Here is a 22,891-nt window from a genome sequence, read left to right on the forward strand (position 1 = left end):
ACCAACCAAATCCATTCACAAGGCTATGGTTGGTCCAATGCTATAGTAGAAGACACTTGCCCATGGTTCCACAATTGAAACCAAAACCACATGGTTGTGAAATAAACTTTTTAACCACAAAACCAATAATTTTCAACAGTTTGACATGTATATGAAATGAACCCAATTATCATAAATTTAGTGTGTTGGAGTCTGTAAAATTTACAGGCACTGTCCGACTGAAGAATATGTGTGATGGAGGGGAATCCTGAAGTGGTGTAAACAGGCTTCTGGGCCTCATCAATAAAAACAGTCGATCTGTTAATAAATAAACCATTAAAGTCTCTAGTAATAAAAAGGTAATTATCAAGACGAACTTAAAACAAGCCAACCGCAATATAATATTAAAGGTGGCGAGCTGGCAGAAACGTTAGCACGCCGGACGAAATGCGTAGCCGTATTTCATCTGCCGCTACATTCTGAGTTCAAATTCCACCGAGGTCGACTTTGCCTTTCATCCTTTCGGGGTCGATTAAGTACCAGTTACACACTGGGGTCGATATAATCGACTTAATCTGTTTGTCTGTCCTCTCTTGTGTTTAGCCCCTTGTGGGTAGTAAAGAAACAGGTATTTCGTCTACCATTACATTCTGAGTTCAAATTCCGCCAAGATCGATTCTCCCTTTCATCATTTCGGAGTCAATTAAATAAGTACAAGTTACTGGGGATTGATGTCATCAACTTAATCCCTTTGTTTCTCCTCTCTATGTTTAGCCCCTTGTGAGCAATAAAGAAATAAATATAACTTTAACTACGTAACCTACTATTTTACGTTTCACAAATCTTATCTGATCTTGATTTAGACCCCTAAATGACTTAACTGTATGGTATTTTATTTTTGACTACCTTCAGGTTGGTCCTAGGCTAAATACAAACCCAACTCATATAGTGTTCTTATAAGTATCCATCACTTCCCTACTGTTTTCTAGCAAAATTGTTCAATAGTCAACACTGCAATGTACTTTATTTTTTGAAACGAGTAACAATAGTGGAAACACAGCATTCATTAACAATGACACAGCCTGGAGATAACTTCGTTTGCTTAATTCATTGGTTAACTTTGAGGCATTTAAATATGGCTTCTATGACGAACTTCAGACACAAATACAGATAACTTCCATTTCCATACTTATGTTCATTGTCGAATAGTTCATCATAGAACAGTTCTAATAGTCACCTAATTATAAGGTACTCTATGTCATTCCTGATTAATTATTTGGGCTACTTAACACACCATGTTACTAGCTTTTGTTCTTTCCCTGTACAAGTTCATTGTTGTGTTGAATTCTGATTGTAGCATTGTTCTGTTTCACTTCTTAGACGTAACATGCTGCCTATGGCTGTGTGGTTTCCCAACCAAACGGTTCCAGGTTCAGTCCCACTGCATGGCACCATGGGCAATTATTTTCCTCTATAGCCTCAGTTTGACCAACGTCTTGTGAATGGATTTGATAGATGGAAACTGAAAGAAGCCCATCGTATATGCATCCTTGTAACCTAGTGGTTCAGCAAAAGGGACCAACAGAATAAGCACCAGGGTCAATTCCTTAAACTAAAATTTCTTCAAGGCAGTGCCCCAGCATGGCCAGTCTGATGACTGAAACAAGATAACATCTGTGCTATCTTACTCCTGCTATTATTCATTCATCATGTTAACTTACTAGATGAGATGTTATTCTCAAAGACAAAGAAATATTCTTGCAGTTTTAAATCACTTAACCATAAGAACCCCAGCGGCTGCAATTCTGGCCACCAGCCACAGATACAAATACCCCAGCAGCTGCTATTCCGGCCACCAGCTGCAGATACAGATACAAATACAAATACTCCAGTGGCTGCTGTCCCGGCCAGTATTTTCTGCATTGGAAAACTAGACAGTAACTGCTGGTTCGACTGGCACCACAAGCGCCAGTATTCTCAAATATTCTAAACCAATAAAGTCAGAGATAGCTAATAAGTGACGTTTTGATTTTTTTTAATTATGTTCAATGCCTTACCTAGCAAAACTGATGGCATTATTAATGCAACAAGCATAATTTTCTTGGTTTTCTTCATTCATTTCTGTGCAAAGTTTGCCCAGCATCGTCTCAAACTTTGACACTATCGGAGCTAACAGCTTTTGTATTAGAATCCGCTTTCGCTAGAAAAAGAAAAATAATTTATTAGATAATAATTTTTTTGTTTTGTTTTTTTTAAATAAAATATAACCAGGTACAAAGGAAGGACAATGTATGATCTTTTTCTCATTAACCACTGTTTTGTTTCATTATTTAACATCTGTATCCCACAAGCTGGAAGAATCTGACAAACCAGAGGTCTGCAACCTGCTCTAATTGTCTGCTTTGACGGTTCCTATGCTCAGATGCCCTTCCAAACTCCAACCACTTTATCATCGCACCAGCATGAGTGATGTCACCATGTAATTCCCCAGATTAAAGATGCTTCTCAATTGAATGAAAGCATAGAGGGAGGCAGACAGTTTTATGTTAGGAGTTGAGAGGTTAATGCATGAAAGAAGGGACAGAAATAGCTTGCTGCAGAAGATATAAATGGCTATTTCCATAATACAAGAGTAGTAAGAGGGAGTAATCTAGATGGAGCTGGAAAGAAATAAAAAAATCTCATTCATCATAATTTAACATCCATTTTCCATGCTGGAATGGTTTAGACAGTTTAACAGGAGCTGGTAAGTAGGAGAGCTGCACCAGGCTCCAATTGTCTCTTTTGGCATGGTTTCTATGGCTAGATGCCCTTCCTAATGCCAACCACTTTATATGCATTATATGCGACACCAGCAGAGGCTTTATATATGGCACTGTTGGTGTTCTATATTTAATCATTTCTCTGTTCACTTATTACAAACTGAATAAAATGGAAAGGTTACGACAACATGATAATACAGGGTGTTCAAAAAGTCTCTCCGCAGTAAGTATTTTATTGCAAAATATATAGTTATAAGATGGTATAAGACTACAACAGAGTATATAAGACTTTAAAAAACGTCATAAGAGGTGTTGAAAGTGTTGTCCATTTTCAATACATAAGTTGACTCTTCTAAACATGTTTTGAAATATATCTTGAAGAAGAACATTCACAGCAGAGGAACTTTTTGAACACCCTGTAGTTGACAAAACTTCGTTCTCTCATACATTTATCTTTTAAGATGGGGGTTCGAGATAAAAGGCAAAGAAAACAAAAAAATATAGGTGAATCTACCTCTGGTGGGAAATTACTTGCAACAATGAGTATACCAACTGTTTCATAAATAAAGAGTTGGTCATCACAACTCAACAGTTGCTGAATGCAGCCATTCTCTGGGGAATGCAACACAAGCATGTCGGTAATTTGCTTTAAAATGTGTTCCAAATAATCCTGCAGATGAGCTCTAAAAAAGAAAAAAAAAAAAAAAAAAAGAAACAATAGATGTAAAAATATATTTGGGGAAAAAAAAAAAGAAAAAGAAATCACTTCTGAAATTTATCAGGATTTTGTTTTCACAGAAATTACTTTACTGAAACTATTTAACCCTTTCGTTACCAACCCGGCTGAAACCAGCTCTAATGTCTTGTTTTCATAAGTTTTGAATTAAAATCTTCCACCAAACCTAAGTCACAATTTATGTTACTAACACGAGCTGAATGATAACCAAGTTATTTTACTAAATTCTTTGTTATATTTAAAGTAATTCAAAGAAACACAGAGCATCTCAAAATAAATACGATAACAAAAGGCTTAACATAATAATTTAGAAACTTCAAGTGATGTAAAATAATTAGTTTTTGATGACAAGAACTCAAAGAAGATAAAGTTATAAATGATAGGGTGTAAATATAACTTTCGACAGACAAAGCCTTTCACTTTTTCTATCCAAAGAGGGCTTGTTTAACCCTTTTGTTACCATATTTATTTTGAGATGCTCTGTGTTTCTTTCCATTATTTTAAATATAACAAATAATTTAGTAAAATAACTTTGTTATCATTAAGCTAGTGTTAAGAACATAAATTGTAACTAAGGTTTGGTGGAAGATTTTAATTCAAAACTTATAGAAACAAAACATTTGTACTACAAAACCAGAGCCGGTTTCAGCCGGTTGGTAACGAAAGGGTTAACCCAGCCTAGCTTTATCTATTTCACATTCCAGTTCGATGAAGTTTGCAATGCTGCACACCACATCAACAAACAAGTGAGCTGAAAAAGTTACTGGTAACAGATAGGTCCAATGTTTACAGATCCATTGACTATCTGATTCCAAGTTTCTCTATGTCCCTCAACTTTCAACTTCCAGCACTCTTTTTTCACTCAGCATATCTTTACTCACTCATTTACAAAACCAATGCATCAAAAGACTGCATCTATTCATGATTTTGCTTTCTTTTAAAGTATCTGAAATCCAGCTAATACAAAATACCTTTTTTGCTACCTTATTTACATTTAACAGATATTTGTCCTCATCTTGTTTTTTGCTAACGCAACATTTCGGCCGATATACCTTTATCAAGTGTCTTGGGGAAATTTCGAACCTGGGTTCTCATTCCTATGGTATTTTTCGATATTATTATTATTATTATTCAGGTCACTGCCTCGAATCAAACTCGGAATCTTGGGGTTAGTAGCCCACGCTCTTAACCACTACGCCATATGCCTACGGGCATAAGGCGTAGTAATGAAATAACACATTCTTACTAAAATTAATACAAATTGTCTAAAATATGAAACTTACTTTAAAACTTTTACAAAACGAGAAAATAGATAGGCTGCTCTGCTGCGGACTTGTGGTGATTTATTTCGAAGTCCTCGCTCATCTAGAAAAGCCATCTGAATAAAGAGAGAAAAACAAATAAAGAACTAATCTTAAATCCAGTTAAAAAGTGACTGTTTTACAAATCCATTTCTAAATCAAGTAAAATCAGATCTAAAATACACTATAGACCTTATAACAAAGTTTACATTTCAATGTAAAAAAAAAAAATGCAGTCCCCCAAATATATTTAGAATTTTACTCTACCAGACCTCCATAGCTGTTTGATGGATATAAAAAAAAAAATCCTATTGTATTTTAAGATTAAATATTATTAAGAATTGTATCAAAATTGTTAAAATATTTTGTATAGGGTAGAAGTAGAACCAATTTATTACACAATTTTTAACAGGCATAGGAGTGGCTGCATGGTAAGTAGCTTGCTTACCAACCACATGGTTCCAGGTTCAGTCCCACTGCATGGCACCTTGGGCAAGTGTCTGCTACTATAGCCTCGCGCCAACCAAAGCCTTGTGAGTGGATTTGGTAGATGGAAACTGAAAGAAGCCCGTCGTCTCTCTCAACTTATGTGTGTGCATGTGTATATGTGTGTGTGTGTGTGTGTGTATGTATATGTTTGCTTGACAACCGATGCTGGTGTGTTTACTTAGTGGTTCGGCAAGAGAGACCGATAGAATAAGTACTAGGCTTACAAAGAATAAGTCCTGGGGTCGATTTGTTCGACTAAAGGCAGCGCTCCAGCATGGCCACAATCAAATGACAAACAAATAAAAGAGTATAAAACTGAAGTAAATCTTAGGTGGATCCCCAAGGGTCACATGGGACCCCAAGCTGAGAACCACTGATTTACAGTAAACGCTTTAAATGAATATAAAGTTATACATTTCAAATGTGACTTTAAATCATCATCATCATCATCGTTTAATGTCCGCTTTCCACGCTGGCATGGGTTGGACAGTTTGAATTTACAAATGAATTAGTTTTGCAAGATTACAAAAGATATTTTTTACATAATTTAAAACATTACAAACCAAAACATCTGGAATATATTCTGGTTCTGTATTAAAAAACTTTTCATAGCGCACCACTGTCTCCAGAACCTGAAGTTGAACACAGCTGTGTTTATGACAGCTAACACCTGAAGACACGAGCTGAAAATGGATAAGATAAAAAAAAGAAAAAACATTTTGAGCACAAATTTTAAACAAAACGGGAAAAAAAAACAATAAAAGAAAAGGCATTCGATTTTAAATTGCTGACTAGAGCTAAAACTGAGGAGAATAAAAGAAAGAAACACTGCTGCCTAAATATAAAACATCATTATGATGAAAAATAATTTATGGTCCAAACACTAGCTTAATGAAGGATAATTAATATGAAATTTTGATGGAAGGCTTGCTTTTTATGACTGACCATTTTGTTACCATATTTCTGTTGAAATAAATTGGATTTCTTTCAATTCCTTTTAAAAATAATGGAGAATTTGCTAATATAACAGTAATTATTGAGCTGGTATTTGGAATGCAAATTAACATTAAATTTTGACAATAAGTTTTAACGCTGAGGAATTTCAATCACAGATTTAGGAGTGGTCACATGTAGGTTGGCATCAAAAACGTTAATTGCAAGAAATAAGTTTAATACATTTATCCAGGTAATTAAACCATTTCAAAACTTCTATTTTTGTCTTTTTCCTCTGTATGTACCAAATCCATCAAGACTGCCCAGGACACAAACTACCAATCTGTAAAAATTCTCTTTAAGCTAACTATGAAATATCAGTTCATTCTAATCATCATCATCGCTGTCATCATTTAACATCCGCTTTCCATGCTGACATGGGTTGGATGGTTTGACTGAGGACTAGCAAGACAGGAGGCTGCACCAGGCTCCAATCTGATCTGGCAAGGTTTCTACAGTTGGATGCCCTTCCTAACACCAACCACTCCAAGTGTGTAGTAGGTGCCACCAGCATGAGGGCCAGTCAGGCAGCACTGGCATCAACCACACTTGGATGGTGCTTTTTACATGTAACCAGCACAGGAGCCAGTCAGGCGGTACTGACATCTGCCACAACTAGGATTTCACTTGACTCAACAGGTCTTCTCAAGCACAGCATATTGCCCAACAATTGAAGGGTACTTTTAAACAGGCCAGTTATGCAACACTGGCATCAGCTACGATCTTACTTGGTTGGCTGGGTTTTCTCAAGCACAGTAGATCTCCAAAGGTCTCGGGTCACTTGTCATTGCCTTTGTGAGGTCCAACGTTCAATGGTCGTGCTTCACCTCCTCATCCCAGGTCTTCCTGGGTCCTCTTCCACAGGTTCCCTCCGCTGTTAGGGTGTGACACTTCTTCACACAGCTGCCCTCATCCACATGCAACTCATGACTACACCAGCTTCTTACGTCCATCTTTTCTCTCAGGTCACTTACATTCTAATATCAAAAACTTTTGGATATTTTATATTGGATCCCATTATAATCTTGATTGATGTGAAAATTAGACGGAATCAGCAGACTATTGTTCTTCAAAATATAGTTTCTGGGATTCTAAATTGTCTTCCAAATATAAAGTTCATTTCTACCAACAAAGAAAAGAAAGTTTCAGGTATTTTACCAAATTCTACCATGATCTTGCTTGACTTTAAATGGATGTCATGAGCAGTCTACAATAACCAGAAATAATGGAAAATACAAATTATATCCTTACTGCAGAAATTCCAAAATAATTAAGCTGCAGGTTCTTGATGTGACTAATCAAGACAACATGGGGAAATTTCTTCACAGAGTGAAACTCCTTTAATCTACAGTGAAAAGGGGTTAGCAGTAAACAAATAGATTGTATAACGAGGATATTGAAAAATAAACACTTACCAATCGCATCATTTCTTGCAAAGGGGAAGGCTTCTCCTTGCAACTAGTAAAACTTTGATTGGAAGACTAAAATAGATAAAAAAAAAAAAGTTTTTTTTTTACAGATTCAAATTATCAAATAAAAGTACTTATATATCACTGACTGCTCCTATATGCACACATGAATGCAATACAAATGGACAGCTTTTGCACAAAACACTTCAAGAAATACAAAATGCAGGCTAGCAAACTACATTTAGGCCTAACGACTGTTTTATGTGATTGACATCTCAAGAGTTTCTGAACATTTCTCTCTTCTACATCAACCAGTGTACTTTCTTGAATATTTACTTCACAATTCTCTCATTAAATACAGGTAAATCTATTTTTCACAGATGAGGTCTAATAAGGAGGGAACCTATCCTCAATTGTCCCCTGTACTTGCTCAAATTAAAATATTGGTCAAGAATTAACTTAGCATTTTCTCTTTGACTTTCTGATGTTTGGCTTATGTTACAGCTACAAAAGTACTTAAGCTGGTGTGGCCCAACTCCTAATCACACAGACACATGTGGAATTGAACTCAAAATTACAAGGCCAATCAAGTCACTTGTCAGTTTTACATTGCTACAACTGCTTAAGGTAGTGAGCTTTATCTGTTTACAGTTAAATCAATTGGGCTGTTGAGAGCTAAGTCTCTTAGCCATGACAGCTCCTCAAAGCCCATACAAAATACAAACCACGATTGTAAGGTATCTTATTAACTCGTTTCCAGTGGTTCCAGCAACATTCATATACACTGGTCAAAAATCCAGCCTCTATGTGGTTGCTTGACTTTCAAGAAAAAGCAACTAAAATCTCCAAATCAAACTTTATCATCTTAGAAATATTGAACAATATAGTCAGTCCTAAGATATAAACTGGCTACAAAAAGCCATGCGCCTTCACTGAAGGGTTAAGAGTAAAATAATACAAAATTAAAACTTAAAATGAAAGGGCTGAACTATGTCATGCCATACAGGAAGTAGATTAATATAATTATATTTTTAAATATATGTTGCTAAACATTATCAAAAGTAATAAAACAGAAAAGAGATTAATTTTAGAATATCAAAACCAAAGAAATGGTTAACTTACAGGAAGGGCCTCTCCAAGCATATACATTAACATAATTGGCATCTCAACATCCCAAAACTCCAAAGTTTTCCACTGAGAGACCATATTTGACAAAACTGAATGCACAGTCATTAAAACCATATTTGAATCCTGAAATTAAAGAATATGCATAAATTATATATTCGTTTGTTTTTACATCTGTTTTTCCATGCTGGATTGGATTGGACGAAATATATTGAGGCATTGCTTTACAAGATACTTTATCTGTTTCTTGAAAGTGCAGAGCCACAAGATTGCAAATAGGCAGAGGAAATAAAAACATCACTGCTTACACAAGTGCAAGTTTTGTAGAAGTACAAATGTAAACACCTCTGGTGCCGATGGGACATAAAAAAGCACCATCCAAACATGGCCGATACCAGTACCCTCTGACTGACTCCCGTGCCGGTGGCACATAAAAAGCACTATCTGAACGTGATCAATGCCAGGTTGCCTGACTGGCCCTGCCAGTGGCACGCAAAAAGTATCCACTACACTCCTGGAGTGGTTACCAGATTAGATTGGAGCCTGGTGTAGCTGCTCCAGACCACAGTCAAACCATCCAGCCCATGCCAGCATGGAAAATGGATGTTAAGCAATGATGATGACATACAGACTATTGCCACATAAAAAGCATCCAATACTCTCTGTAAAGTGGTTGGCATTAAAAGAGCATCCAGCTAAAGAAACCATGCCCAAAATAAATAAATATAGCCTGGTATAGCTATCAGGCTGTCCAGAACCTGTCAAACCATCTAACCCTTGCCAGTATGGAAAATGGATATTAAATGATGATGAGGATGATTGACAGCAGTCTACTTTCAGTTTCCATCGACCAAATTCAGTCACAAGGGTTTGGTCAGCCTGGGGCTAAAGAAGACATTTGCCCAAGATTCCAAGTGGGACTGAACCCAAATCCATGGAGTTGGGAAGCAGACTTCTTAGCTACACCACAATGCTTGTGCCCATATACACAGGCTTTCCCTCGGATACACATCTGTGGCTTAGAGGGGAAACTTGCAAGCATGGGAAACTGTTAGTCTTACTAAAGAAAAGGATAAATTCTTGCCCAGGCTTGCATATATATATATATATATATATATGTGTGTGTGTGTGTGCAGATATGACAATAAAGGCCATATATCTTCAGGAAAAACAATTTATAAGTATGCATGCATTGTGTGTATATGTATGTGCATGCTTGTTTGCATGTGTGCATGCATTTACATCTGTCATCTTCAAATGAAACCATTTGAACAAATATAATATTAAGTTGACTGTCCACCTGACTGGCTCCTATGCTGGTGGCATGTAAAAAACATTGATTCCTTTTAGCAGATCATTCTGCAGCTCTACACTTTCCAATGATAAACAAAAATATAAATTCTTTGTTTGAAAATCATAAGGGTTAGCAAACAAGAATTGGCATTAGGTTGTAAATTAATGCTGCAACAAGAACTACTCATTGAACCCATGCTAGCATGGAAAAAGAGACATAAAAATGAATGAACAAATGAAGACTGTTAAAGGATAAACACTTACCAGCTGAGCAAGGTTATTGAATATGATCTTCACCTGCTTTCTGTAATCTTGGAACATAGCTTCTTCCTCTCCCTGAAAGAGTTAAAAATAACACCTTAAAACTGCATATTAGCATAAAGCAGGAGGTTTATGCTATGTAAAAGAAGCCCCATGTCACACCCCCCCCCAAGCCCATGTGCCAGGACCCCCACGCGGAAAGCCCACGTGCCGGGCCCCCCATGCGGAAAGCACACGTGCCAGACCCCATGTGAGAAGCACACATGCCAGCTACATGTTGAAAGTATCCATGCAGGTGCCACATTAAAATCACCTGTGCTGGTGCCACAATAAAGGCACTAGTGCTGGCATCGAGTCAAAAAGGCCCCCAAACACTTTGTAAAATGTTTGGCATTAGGAAGGGCATCAAGCCATAGAAACCATGTCAAAACAGATGACTCCACCTTGACAGCCCCTGCCAAACCTTCCAGCCTACACCAACAGTGATGATAATGTTACATAGTTTCTTTTTTTTAACCCTTTTGATACCAAACCCTTCTGGAGGGTCTCTAGTTCTGGATTTCCTGCACCAATGGACATTTTATGGAATAACATCATCAAATATCAATATTAATGTGTAAATAGCCAGGACTTACCTCAATGTCAAAGTTATATGTTTCATCATACTTCAGTTTGTTGATTATGATAATTAACATTTGCTGAAAATTAAAAAAAAAAAAAAATAGGAAGATATTCATAAATCATTAAAAGCTCCCAAATATTGAAACAAATTTTATAATATGAATCAGTGGTTTTCAACCTTCTTAATACCCAGGACAGGTCCAAAACATGGATTTTTTTAGGGGGACCACACCAAAAAATGTAAAACATAAGTCAAAGAAAAATTCATATTTATAAAGGGAACTCCATCCAGAGCTATCAGAAGGAAGCTTCAGGGCAGCTTGCAGTCCTGGGAGCCACAGTTGAGAACCACTGATATAAATTCAATCCATAAGTACTGGCTGAAATATTGGAAAAGAAAACATTTGGCTTCTATCACCTACACCAAATAAAATCACCCTTGTTTTCTTAATGCTTTAGTCAAAGGAGAAAAGGAAGGACTCCTGACCATTTGATGAGAAAAAGACAGTTTGTGTCCAACCTCAAAGAACCATGTGACACAATATCATGTGGCTTCACAGTTTTCCTAATTTAGCCCCCTGAACTGCTACATCTGGGCCTCACTGTAAATGCAGTGGTGGTGGGGAACATGCAATTACTTCTATGGTCACATAGCGAGTTAAGACTGATTTAATTGAATGGCTTGTTTCTTTGTTCTATCACTCTTTCTGGGAGTGAGTTATTTTGATGTGTTGTTTATTTTCTCGCTCGCTCGCATGCCGGTGGCATGTAAAAGGCACAATCTGAACATGATCGATGCCAGGGCCGCCTGACTGGCTCCTGTGCCAGTGACACGTAAAAAGCACCCACTACACTCTCAGAGTGGCTGGCAGTAGGAAGGGCATCCAGCTGTAGAAACATTGCCAGATCAGATTGGAGCCTGGCGCAGCCACAAGATTTCCACACTTCACACAAACCATCCAAATTCATGCCAGCATGGAAAACAGATGTTAAGCGATGACGATGATGGATTTCTTTTAGCAGATCATTCTGCAGCTCTGCACTTTCCAATAGAAAATGATGAAACTGTAGTCAATCTGAATCAAATATTGAATTCCAAGGCAGTGAACTGGCAGAATTGCTAGTGCGTCAAACAAAAATGTTCAGTGGCATTTCTTGTGGTTCTTTCCAGCTTGATCTCAACTCCCACCAAGATCAAATCTGCCTTTCATTCTTTCGGGGGTAGATAAAATTAAGTACCAGTTGAGCCCTGGGGTTGATGTAACGGACTTCACCCACCCCTTAATACTGCTAATCGTGTGCCAAAATTCTAAAAAAAAAATTACTGAATTCAATGGTGAAGAGATTCATTTATTTCACTTACCTGAATATGTTCTCTCTGTCTTGGAGTCAAGTTTGGAGACTGTTTCAGGAGTCCAATATAATCTTGTGCAAAACCAATCACAGCCTCTGAGATGTCGTCATCTTCATGACTAAGGAAACGGAGTACAAGAGGCAGCTTCCTCTCGATGGCTTGTAAACAGTTCAATGCTGAATTTATGTCAGTTTTTAACATTCTGAAGAAGAAAAATGAATTTTATAATTTTTTTCTTTTATTTATTTCAATGATTGGACTGCAGTGATGCTTGGATATATCATCATTATTGTTAACATCCGCTTTCTATGCTGGCACGGGCTGGATGGTTTGACTGAGGACTGACAAGCCAGTAGGTTGCACCAGGCTCCAGTCTGATCTGGCAAGGTTTCTACAGCTGGATGCCCTTCCTAATGCCAACCACGCCAAGAGTGTAGTGGATGCTTTTTACATGCTATTGGCACAAGAGCCAGTCAGGTGGCACTGGCATCAACCATACTTGAATGGTGCTTTTTACATGCCACCAGCACGGGTGCCAGTCAGGTAGCATTGGCATCAGCCAAAAAAGAAAATACTAAACTGAAGAATATGGGAATTAGTTAAAAAATAATTTCCCTTTAGCATTCAGATTATTCTGTTAAATCTAATGCTTATTAATTCGCATTGTTTTGAATTAATCACAGCTTATCTCATAGCTTTGAGATTTCAATGACGTGATTATTTAATTTTAGAATGTCATTGTGAGGTAAGTGTAAGAGGCTGGATCTGGCTGGTTTGAACATAAAACAATATTTTGGACTGATTCGACTGACTTAAATGCTGAAGAATTACACATTTAATGCCAGCGTGGACTAAATAATTTTATATATTCATATTTCAATATGGAAGTCCAATCCGTGCTAGCATGGAAAATGGACGTTAAATGATGATGATGAATGTTAAAACAGTTTTTACAGCTGCATGTACTTCCTAAACAGGAACCATTTAAGAAAAAAAATGACAGAATCAAAAGAATGACAGCACCAACAGCATCAAGTTACCAAAGTAGTCAAAACCATGAACCTTCCAGATATCAAACTACTTGAGATCATCTCTGATTCTCTGATACAAAAACCTAATTGTTTTCAAGTTTCCATCATCATTTAATGACCACTTTTTCCATGCTTGCATGGGTCTGACAGAATTTGTTGAAGCAGATTTCCTATGGCCAGATACCTTTTCCCCATCACCAACCCTCACAAGTTTCCAAATAAGGAAATACTACCCCCTGACTAGACATGTCTTCGTAGAAGATTGCAAAGGGCACCACTTGCTTGATGGCAACATTCACTTATAACTATCATGGGAACACAAAGTAAAGGGACAGTAACAGACACATATGCATACAAATACACACACACATACGCATGCAACAGACTTTTTCAGTTTCTGTCAATCAAATCCACTCACAAGGGATAGAGTAGAAGACACTTCAAGGTGCCATACAGTGGGACTGAACCCAAAACCATGTGGTTTGAAAGCAAACTTCTTACCAGACTGCCAGGCCTGCTGTTAACAATAGCCCCGTTATTTACATCCATGTTTTATTTTGCAGTAATTTTACAATTAGAAAATCAGTAAATAAACTTGGTAAAATTTATTTTATACGAAGAGTAAGCAGAGAAAAGAAAAAAAGATTTTTATACAGAGAGTATATTAAGAACATCCATGCTGCTCTTTGCAGGAAGCAGTGACTTCCATTTTAAAAGGTCACGGGACATTTTTGAAATTACTCAAACACAAAATTATCATACTTACTTTTGATAACAGGAAAACAGATTCTGACCCATTCCATTAACGAGCTTTGCTAATTTCGCCATGTAGTCACCCTCTTCATCCTACAAGGCAACATAAAAGATTAATTCAACTTTATTTTCCCTTCACAAACATGAAATTATTTAGGACAACAGAGTCTGACATTTAGACACATTATTTAACAATGAACAGTTTGGTTAGAGTAATAAAGTGAACAGTGAGTATTGGGGACATGGAGACGGTGACGGAATAGAAGAGTTAATGTTCTAATGTTGACAACAGTAGTGACAACGGAGACAGCAGAAATGGGTCGTGGGGTGGGAGAACAATGGCAGTGAAAATGATACCACTGCAACAATGACAACACCACCACCAATAAATATGATATAAAGTTTCTATATATATATATATATATAAATAAGGATAAGATCGATATTTAAATGTTGACCTTATCAAGTGGCCAGCATGGGAATAAAAACCTTTCAAAGGTAATAATTACTTAAACTTATAATTTAGGGTATCGGAGAGACTGCTATTTTCAGCATGGTCATATCTCTCAGATACCCTAAACTATAATTTTATTTTTATATATATATATATATATTGATAAAAATGGTAAGACAACAAAAAGAAAGAGACCTCGATATTATGTAAATCGAGGAATTTATCTGTAAATGTACATTTACAGATGTATATATATATATATATACACATACATATAGAGGCACAGGCATGGCTGTTTGGTAAGACGCTTTCTTTCCAACCACATTGTTCCAGGTTCAATCCCACTGTGGCACCTTAGGCCAACCAAAGCCTTGTGAGTGGATTTGGTAGGCAGAAACTGAAAGAAGCCTGTCGTATACACACACACACACACACACATATATATATAACCATCATTAAACGACGATGGGGAATGTGTGTATATATGCATGTGTGTCTTCTGTGTCTGTATTTGTACCCACCACCATTACTTGACAACCGATGTCTGTGAGTTTACATCCCCGTAAGCTAGCGGCTCGACAAAAGAGACCGATAGAATAAGTACTAGGCTTACAAAGAGCAAGTCCTCAGGTCAGTTTCATCATCATCATCGTTTAACATCCGTTTTCCATGCTAGCATGGGTTGGACGGTTCAACCGGGGTCTGGGAAGCCAGGAGGCTGCACCAAGCCCAGTCTGATCTGGCAGTGTTTCTACAGCTGGATGCCCTTCCTAACACCAACCACTCAGTGAGTGCAGCGGGTATTTTTTACGTGCCACCGGCACAGGTGCCAGGCGAGGCTGGCAACGGCCATGAGCGGTTGGTGCTTTTTACGTGCCACCAGCACCTTTGACTAAATAGTCCTTTAAGGCAGTGCTTCAGCATGGTCACAGTCAAATGATTGGAACAAGTAAAAGAATAACAGAACACATAAACAATACCTCATTGGGACACATCACTCCAGCACTGTTCAGTACAGTAGCAAATGATTCTATTAACTTGGTTTTCGCTACAGGCTCCATGCCCTTTGATATGATTTCATAGATGCAATCACAGGTACATTCTCTCAGTTGGGGGGAATTTAAAAAAGTCAGCAGTGCAGTAACAAACTGGTCATTGGCCACAAGGTTTATATCTATCCAAGATATAAACTTTCCAACAACCTCTAAACACAGACAGGCAATATCTGGTTGGCTCGACTGGTATGTCGTCTGGAAGGAAAGAAAAACAAAAATGAAAACAATGTTAAGTTGATCAAAAGACTAGAAAATAACTAACCATAAAAAAGTGACACTGCAGATGTGTCTGTGTGTGTGCATATGTATCTCAAACATAATACCGGTGGTCCAACCCACTCAGCATGAAAAACAGACAATGATGATGAACATACTCATATTAGAGACAAAATATGGGATATATTTATTACTATCTTTACAATAAATACTATTACAGAATTTTACAATCGGAATTCTGCATAAACAAATACAGATATACATTATTTACATTCGACAGATATTTGTCCTCATTTTGTTTGTTGTTAACACAAAGTTTCAGCTGATATACTCTCCAGCCTTCATCAAGTGTCTTGCAGAAATTTCAAACCTGGGTTCTCATTCCTAGGTACTTTTCATCATTATTATTATTGTTATTGTTCAGGTCACTGCTTGGAATCAAACTCGAAATCTTGGGGTTAGTAGCCCACACTCTTAACCATTACATCATATGCAGAGAAGCAGGCATAGTCAGCTGTAAACATTAACTTATCTGTGTTGGCTATCCTTCAACATAAAAATAACAATCATGGACCAACAAAGGAGCCACTTTGTGACTCCACTGATTTGTGATTGCTGTTTTTAAAAGAAAGGATAATCAACTGTAAACATTAAAAATCTCGGCCAAATCTCTCTCAAATAACATCCAACCATCTGGAAAAAAAGGCACATCTGGTGATGTCTAGGGACAAAGAATGCCTAAAGGGGAGACAGGATGATCACTGTTGAAGACTTTTCATCACAAATCTGCTGAATCAGGATTAGCTGTGGATCAAACAACCTCAATGGCCAACCTTACATTGATAGCTATCATGAAGTAACACGTGTGTGTGTGTGTGTGTGTGTTTAAGGCTGCTCCCTCTCATGAAGGGGACTAGCCTACAAGAGTCTTGTGTCAGTGCCACTTAAAAGCACCCAGCACACACTGTAAAGTATAGAAATGATGGCAAATCAGACTAGAGCCTCGTGCAGCTCCCCAACTTGCCAGTTCTGGTAAAACCATCCAGCCCTTGCCAGCATGGATAACGAACATTAAATGATGATACACACATGCTGGTTTGAGGACTCTGGTTTGCAGGGTTTTGAGGAGTATGAACTACCTCTTAGCCATGTCTACTCTGACCCAGAGTAGTAGTAGCAGCTGTCAGGACAATCCATCTGAGCATGGTGATGTGGAAATACCCTTGCTTGGTACCATGATACATAGTGAAACCACCAGGACAAAAGGATGCCAAGCTATTGTCACAGCATCCTCCTATGAGAGTGACACCCTGATGTAAAACCCATAGTTTCACATATTTATTGGTCAACTTGCTTCAGCCTGTCACTAAATACTAATCACAAAGAATACTATAATAATCCAATGGTAGACAGATGTCTCTTTATGGCGACCTCATATATCATTCCATCTACTGAAAGTCAGATGAGCATAGAAAACTAGTGAAGTGTGAAGCCCTAAGAAGGAAGCATGCAACAAGATACATCTTTTGTCCATTATCTACCAAGCAGATCTGCAATGGGACTAAATAGTCATGAGAGGTCATGCATGGAAAGATAGGAAGCACAGAGACAGCAATCATCTGTGAAGGATTAATCACCATATACACCTTTTATTATTTACTTGTTTCAGTCATTAGACTAAGGTTATGCTGGGGCACCACCTACAATGATTTCATTCATTACCTAAGGCCAATTGTGTGTAAGGGAATGGTACAGACAATTCCACAGATTCCCATTGTATTCATAAAACAGGAAAATAGAGGTCAGCCAATAGGATTTCAACTCAGAATATAAAATTTCAGTAATAACAATGATTTCTAACAAACAGAAAGAGAACAGCTGATTAAATCAATCCTAACATTTAGCTTATTTTATCAACACAAAAAGGAAGTAAAAATTCAAACATCAAAGCCATGTTTAGTGCAGTCAGCCCCTCACTTGTGAGCAAGTATGGCCTGGTATCAACCATACTGTCGCTGATAGTTTTAGGTGCCTAATGTAGTCACAAACAGACTCTCTTTGCTCCCTTCCTTTTGACCAGGAGTCAGAGTCAGAAACAATTAAGGGGTAGCTGGAGTCAGAGTCAGTAAAACTATACCAACTAATTCCAACTCACAATATCTTTATTCTTTAATATAAACCAGTTATAATATATAGGCCTACTCAGAGTACATGCGTATGCATATGCTTTATGACATATGTAGACCACAATCACTTAATTACATAAAGAGGAGTCAAAGTTGGAGTTGCAGTTTTTGTTTCAACTCCACAGCTCTGTTTTTGACCCAATGGGAAATCCAGTGACAGCTAGAGGGATAGAGGGCTGCACCTGCTCTTGGCTGGCACTTAATACAGCAGGAGACTAGTACAACAGGAAATGAAATGCCTTACTCAAAAGCACAACTCACAACACCCATTCAAGGAATTGAACCACAAACACTATGATCACAAATCAAACACCTTAACCACTAACCTATACATCTCCACATCCACATGTTTATTCTGATGACAATTTCTTTTGATAGAAAGCCTTTTTTAAGAGGTAAAGTAGTTTAGTGATTTGATTCAATATATCACAGATGGTAACCCCACCAAAACAATAAAGATTACTGACTGAGATATTTATTTTCATTGACACATTATGGTCCCAGACAGGAATCATATTGAAATACTGAACTCTTCTGTGAGTTTTAATCACAATTGTGGCAACAATGATACAGTCACACAAAATCTCGTTTTTGACATCAGAAATGTTTCAATCATCTCTCGCATAACTCGTCATCTTTCAACTCTGAGATGGCCAGCTCTTTTAGTATCAATCTGCCTGAGACCATTCCTAGTCCTATGACACAAAACCTCCTGTCTATTCTTCATCAGATTCTTATGTTATAGTTATCATCATCATCATCAGTATCATCAATGTCTGCTTCCCAAACTGGGATTGATTGGAAGAATTGTTGTTACCCAAATTAGTGTATTTATTTGAACTTACTGACCTTTGTAGATTGATGGGCAACCATATTTTAAATTTAGTATTTTTTAAATTAATTTAAGAACGTAGTGTATTCATAGGAAATGTGAAAATGTTTTTCTCAAACAATGTCATGTCATATCACACAGAATGTAAATATTCTGATGAAGCAAGACAAAACTTCAAAGTAACTTAACCTTTGACTTGTAAAACTTTTATAAACAAGCACTCCATAAAAAAGTATTGAGTAAGCCTAAACAAACAATATTACACAAACACAGAACTGGTTTCCATTCTCAAAGCATGTTAAACTCAATGTTATAAGTGACAACTGCCCATGGTGCCACACAATGAGACAAAGTTCCAAACATGTGATTGCAAAGTAAACACAAGTTATAAAAGGGTTAACCCTTTCATTACTGTATTTATTTTGAGATGCTCTGTGTTTCTTTCAATTAATTTTAGATATAACAAAGAATTTAGTAAATTAACTTAGTTATTATTAAGCTAGTGTTAGGAACATAAATTGTGACTCAGGTTTGGTGGAAGATTTTAATTCAAAATTTATGAAAGCAAGACATTTGTACTACAGAGCCAGAACTAGTTTCAGCCAGGTTGGTAACAAAAGGGTTAAATTAATGATTTGTTAACCCTTTTGTTATCATATTTATTTTGCGATGCTCTGTTTCTTTCAATCAATTTTAAATATGACAAAGAATTTAGTAAAATAACTTAGTTATAATTAAGCTTGTGTTAGGAACATAAATTATGACTGGTGGAAGATTTTAATTCAAAACTAATGAAAACAAGACATTTGTACTACAGAGCCAGTTTCAGTCAAGTTAGTATTGAAAGAGTTAAGAGCTCATCTAAAGAACTACAAATTTAGCCACTTACATTCAGGCACAAAACAAGGGTAGAAAAATAAGACAAAAAAAGTGTAGAAATGTCAATTTACCATGATCTGTAACCAGGAATCTACTAACTGGTGTATACAGTGCTCCCTCATAGCATCCTTTAAGTTTGAATTACGATCAGCTTCCTGGAAATAAAGATGGTGTGTCAATCATAACTGTCAGACAACAATGGAATGATTTAAAGCAAAGAGGAAATTGGAATGATTTGAAGTCTGGAAATATAGATAACTGTCATGCCAGATCCAACAACAGAAACATTAACTCAATCTAGGGTTTGTAACAAATCACTACTTCCTACCTTAAGGGGCCACCTGGATACCTCATCATCACTATATCTTTGTAGTTCCTATGATATTTCTCACCCTCTCTTCTAAATGTGATTAGCCATGCAACTCCTCTACAAGAACCTGCTCTGCCTCCTCTCTCTCTAATACCTTAACTCCCCACCTCGTACACAGCCTCCTCCTCCTTCTCCCTCGGGATTCATAGTTTCGCAACCTACACAGTGGTGTGATGATAATGTTTCTAGTATAGACACATGGCTTGAAGTGTGGGAGAAGGGGATGGTTGAATATATCGGCCCCCAGGACTTGACTGATTCTTTATTTTATTGATGCCGGAGAGCTGAAGGTAAAGCTGCAACGTTGACCTCAGCACGACTTAGAATCAGAACTAACCAAGTCAGAAGAAAACCCAAAAAGCACTTTTTCCAATGTTCTAAGGAGTCTGCTAATCTACTGCTGAATTTTGCATCCCATTCTAGGTAATGACCGGTGCTTTTGTTGTTGTTTTTCATACTTTCTGTTTACACTTAATCTAAGTCCATAATTCCATTCATCTTTCAACATTCGATCCCATGCTGGCATGGTTGGACAGTTTGACAGGATCCAAAGATTGAATCAGTATCATCATCACAAATTATATAATAAGCCAGCATTAAATGCAGCTCAGGTAATTTTTGCTCCTGGCATATTAGTGTAACAGTTGTTTAACCCAATAGTTCTCAAAGCCATCATCATCGTTTAACATCTTTCCATGCTGGCATGGGTTAGATGGCTTGACTGGAACTGGTAAGCCGGAGAGCTACACCAGGTTCCAGTATGAATTTGGTTTGGTTTCTACAGCTGGATGCCCTTCCTAACACCAACCATTCAGTGTAGTGGGTGCCTTTTACAGGTTACCACACCGTAAATTTTTGCTTACCCTTTTTTATGAAAGAGAGAACAAAGTTTATATCCACATCATTTTTCCTCCTCTGCCATAGTGTCAGACAAATTAAAAACCATCTTAATTAAACACTGCAATCTGTTTACCAACACAGCCCCTTCTTTCAGAGAAAGACTATTTAAACCTATCTTCAATTTGGACATGGTTAAAGGGCAATAACTGTAACTTAAATGACAAACATCACTGAGTTGATCACGAATCAGTCTCTGGGATGTTGACTGTATACGGACCAAGGTTTACTAATGCTCTCAAACGTTCAGGGGAAGGGGGGGCAAGTCGACTACATCGACGACAAACATCACTGAGTTGATCAATCAGTCTCTGGGATGTTGACTGTATACGGACCAAGGTTTACTAATGCTCTCAAACGTTCAGGGGAAGGGGGCAAGTTGACTACATCGACTTTACTGCTCAACCGGAACCTATTTTATCAACCTTCAAAGAATAAAAGCAGAGTCAGACTCAGAGGAATTTGTACTCAAAACGTAAAAACAGAGAAAATGCTGCTAAGCATTATGCCCAGTATGCTAACAATTCTTATTTCTTTACTGCCCAGAAGGGACAAACAAGGACAGACAAACGGATTAAGTCGATTACATCGACCCCAGTGCATAACTGGAACTTAATTTATTGACCCCGAAAGAATGAAAGGCAAAGTCGACCTCGGCGGAATTTGAACTCAGAACGTAACGGCAGACGAAATACCTGTTTCTCTACTACCCACAAGGGGGCTAAACACAGAGAGGACAAACAAGGACAGACAAACGGATTAAGTCGATTATATCGACCCCAGTGCGTAACTGGTACTTAATTTATCGACCCCGAAAGGATGAAAGGCAAAGTCGACCTCGGCGGAATTTGAACTCACAACGTAACGGCAGACGAAATACCACTAAGCATTTCGCCTGGCATGCTAACAATTCTGCTAGCTCCCTCACCACTTTAAACAAAGGTTTGACAATGCCTATCTTTCTGAGGTGAATTAAAAAAAAAAAAAGGAATGGAGGTTCTTAACAGTACAATTTAATACAATTGGCAACGTTTGAACCCTGAATTTTCAGTTATGTATATGGAGACAATTTATCTATTAAAGAACAAATCATTATTAATCAATCTGCAAACAGACCAATAATGACTAACAATATTTTTCAGAACATTTCACAAATTAAATGTAGAGGAAGAATACACAACTTACATGATCTGAATGAATTATTTCTCGATCAACAACATCGTAATCAATAGCAGTTAGAATTCGCAAATACATTTCAATAGCCACATGGCCATAGGAGGAAGCCTGGAGGAGGTCAGAAAAATATGTTGGCCAACGATGGGGAAAGTCATTGAGGAATGCCAAAGAGAAAAGCTGCGCAATTTTGTTTTTCAAAAAAGACTTGTCTTTTGTAACACTCGATGCCTGAAAAAGACAAAAACAGAAAAACACATTTCAGGGCCCCATTGAATACAAGAAAAGTGTAAAGTAAGACAAACTACATCTTTCTAATAAATGATTCTCCACCTTTTGCTAGCTTGAATAAAAGTGACTCATTTCTTGACCAATGTTCTTGTTTAATCCTTTCACCAACCATCCTCAGACCAACCTTGGTCCTATGATACAAACAGCATGGTGTAAAGTGATCTAAAAGACCTTCCATCAAAATGTCATGCTAATTAATGTACTGAACATCAGTTTAATAATTACAGCTATTTAATTACATTATTATTTTCAAAATTAATTGAAATGAAAGGCAGTGAATTTCAACAGAAATACAGTAAAAAAAAAAAAAAAAAAAGGATTAAGAACCACAATCTCTGACAATTTCTCAGATTCCACCCCAGCAATATAACCCACTGGAATTCCCTGACTTCCTACTAAAGTTCAGATTGAACATCTATTGTTTTAAAGAC

The 22,891-nt window shown here is 37.3% G+C and overlaps 1 protein-coding gene across 1 annotated transcript in view; it reads right to left on the minus strand.

Annotated features, from left to right (window-relative positions):
* The window catches only part of LOC115210893 (exportin-T), a 52,816-nt gene that overhangs the window by 13,125 nt on the left and 16,800 nt on the right, over positions 1–22,891 (minus strand). The window contains exons 5-17 of the mRNA XM_029779664.2: positions 22,182–22,400; positions 19,801–19,884; positions 15,542–15,811; positions 14,121–14,200; positions 12,333–12,525; positions 10,984–11,046; positions 10,352–10,423; positions 8,792–8,920; positions 7,676–7,741; positions 5,831–5,950; positions 4,761–4,855; positions 3,256–3,424; positions 2,037–2,179 (exon numbers count right to left, since the gene is read on the minus strand). Coding sequence (XP_029635524.1) covers positions 2,037–2,179; positions 3,256–3,424; positions 4,761–4,855; positions 5,831–5,950; positions 7,676–7,741; positions 8,792–8,920; positions 10,352–10,423; positions 10,984–11,046; positions 12,333–12,525; positions 14,121–14,200; positions 15,542–15,811; positions 19,801–19,884; positions 22,182–22,400 — 1,703 coding nt within the window. The remainder of the gene's footprint in view (positions 1–2,036; positions 2,180–3,255; positions 3,425–4,760; positions 4,856–5,830; positions 5,951–7,675; positions 7,742–8,791; positions 8,921–10,351; positions 10,424–10,983; positions 11,047–12,332; positions 12,526–14,120; positions 14,201–15,541; positions 15,812–19,800; positions 19,885–22,181; positions 22,401–22,891) is intronic.

Source organism: Octopus sinensis, linkage group LG4, assembly GCF_006345805.1.
Source record: "Octopus sinensis linkage group LG4, ASM634580v1, whole genome shotgun sequence".
Classification (NCBI taxonomy): Eukaryota; Metazoa; Mollusca; class Cephalopoda; order Octopoda; family Octopodidae; genus Octopus; species Octopus sinensis.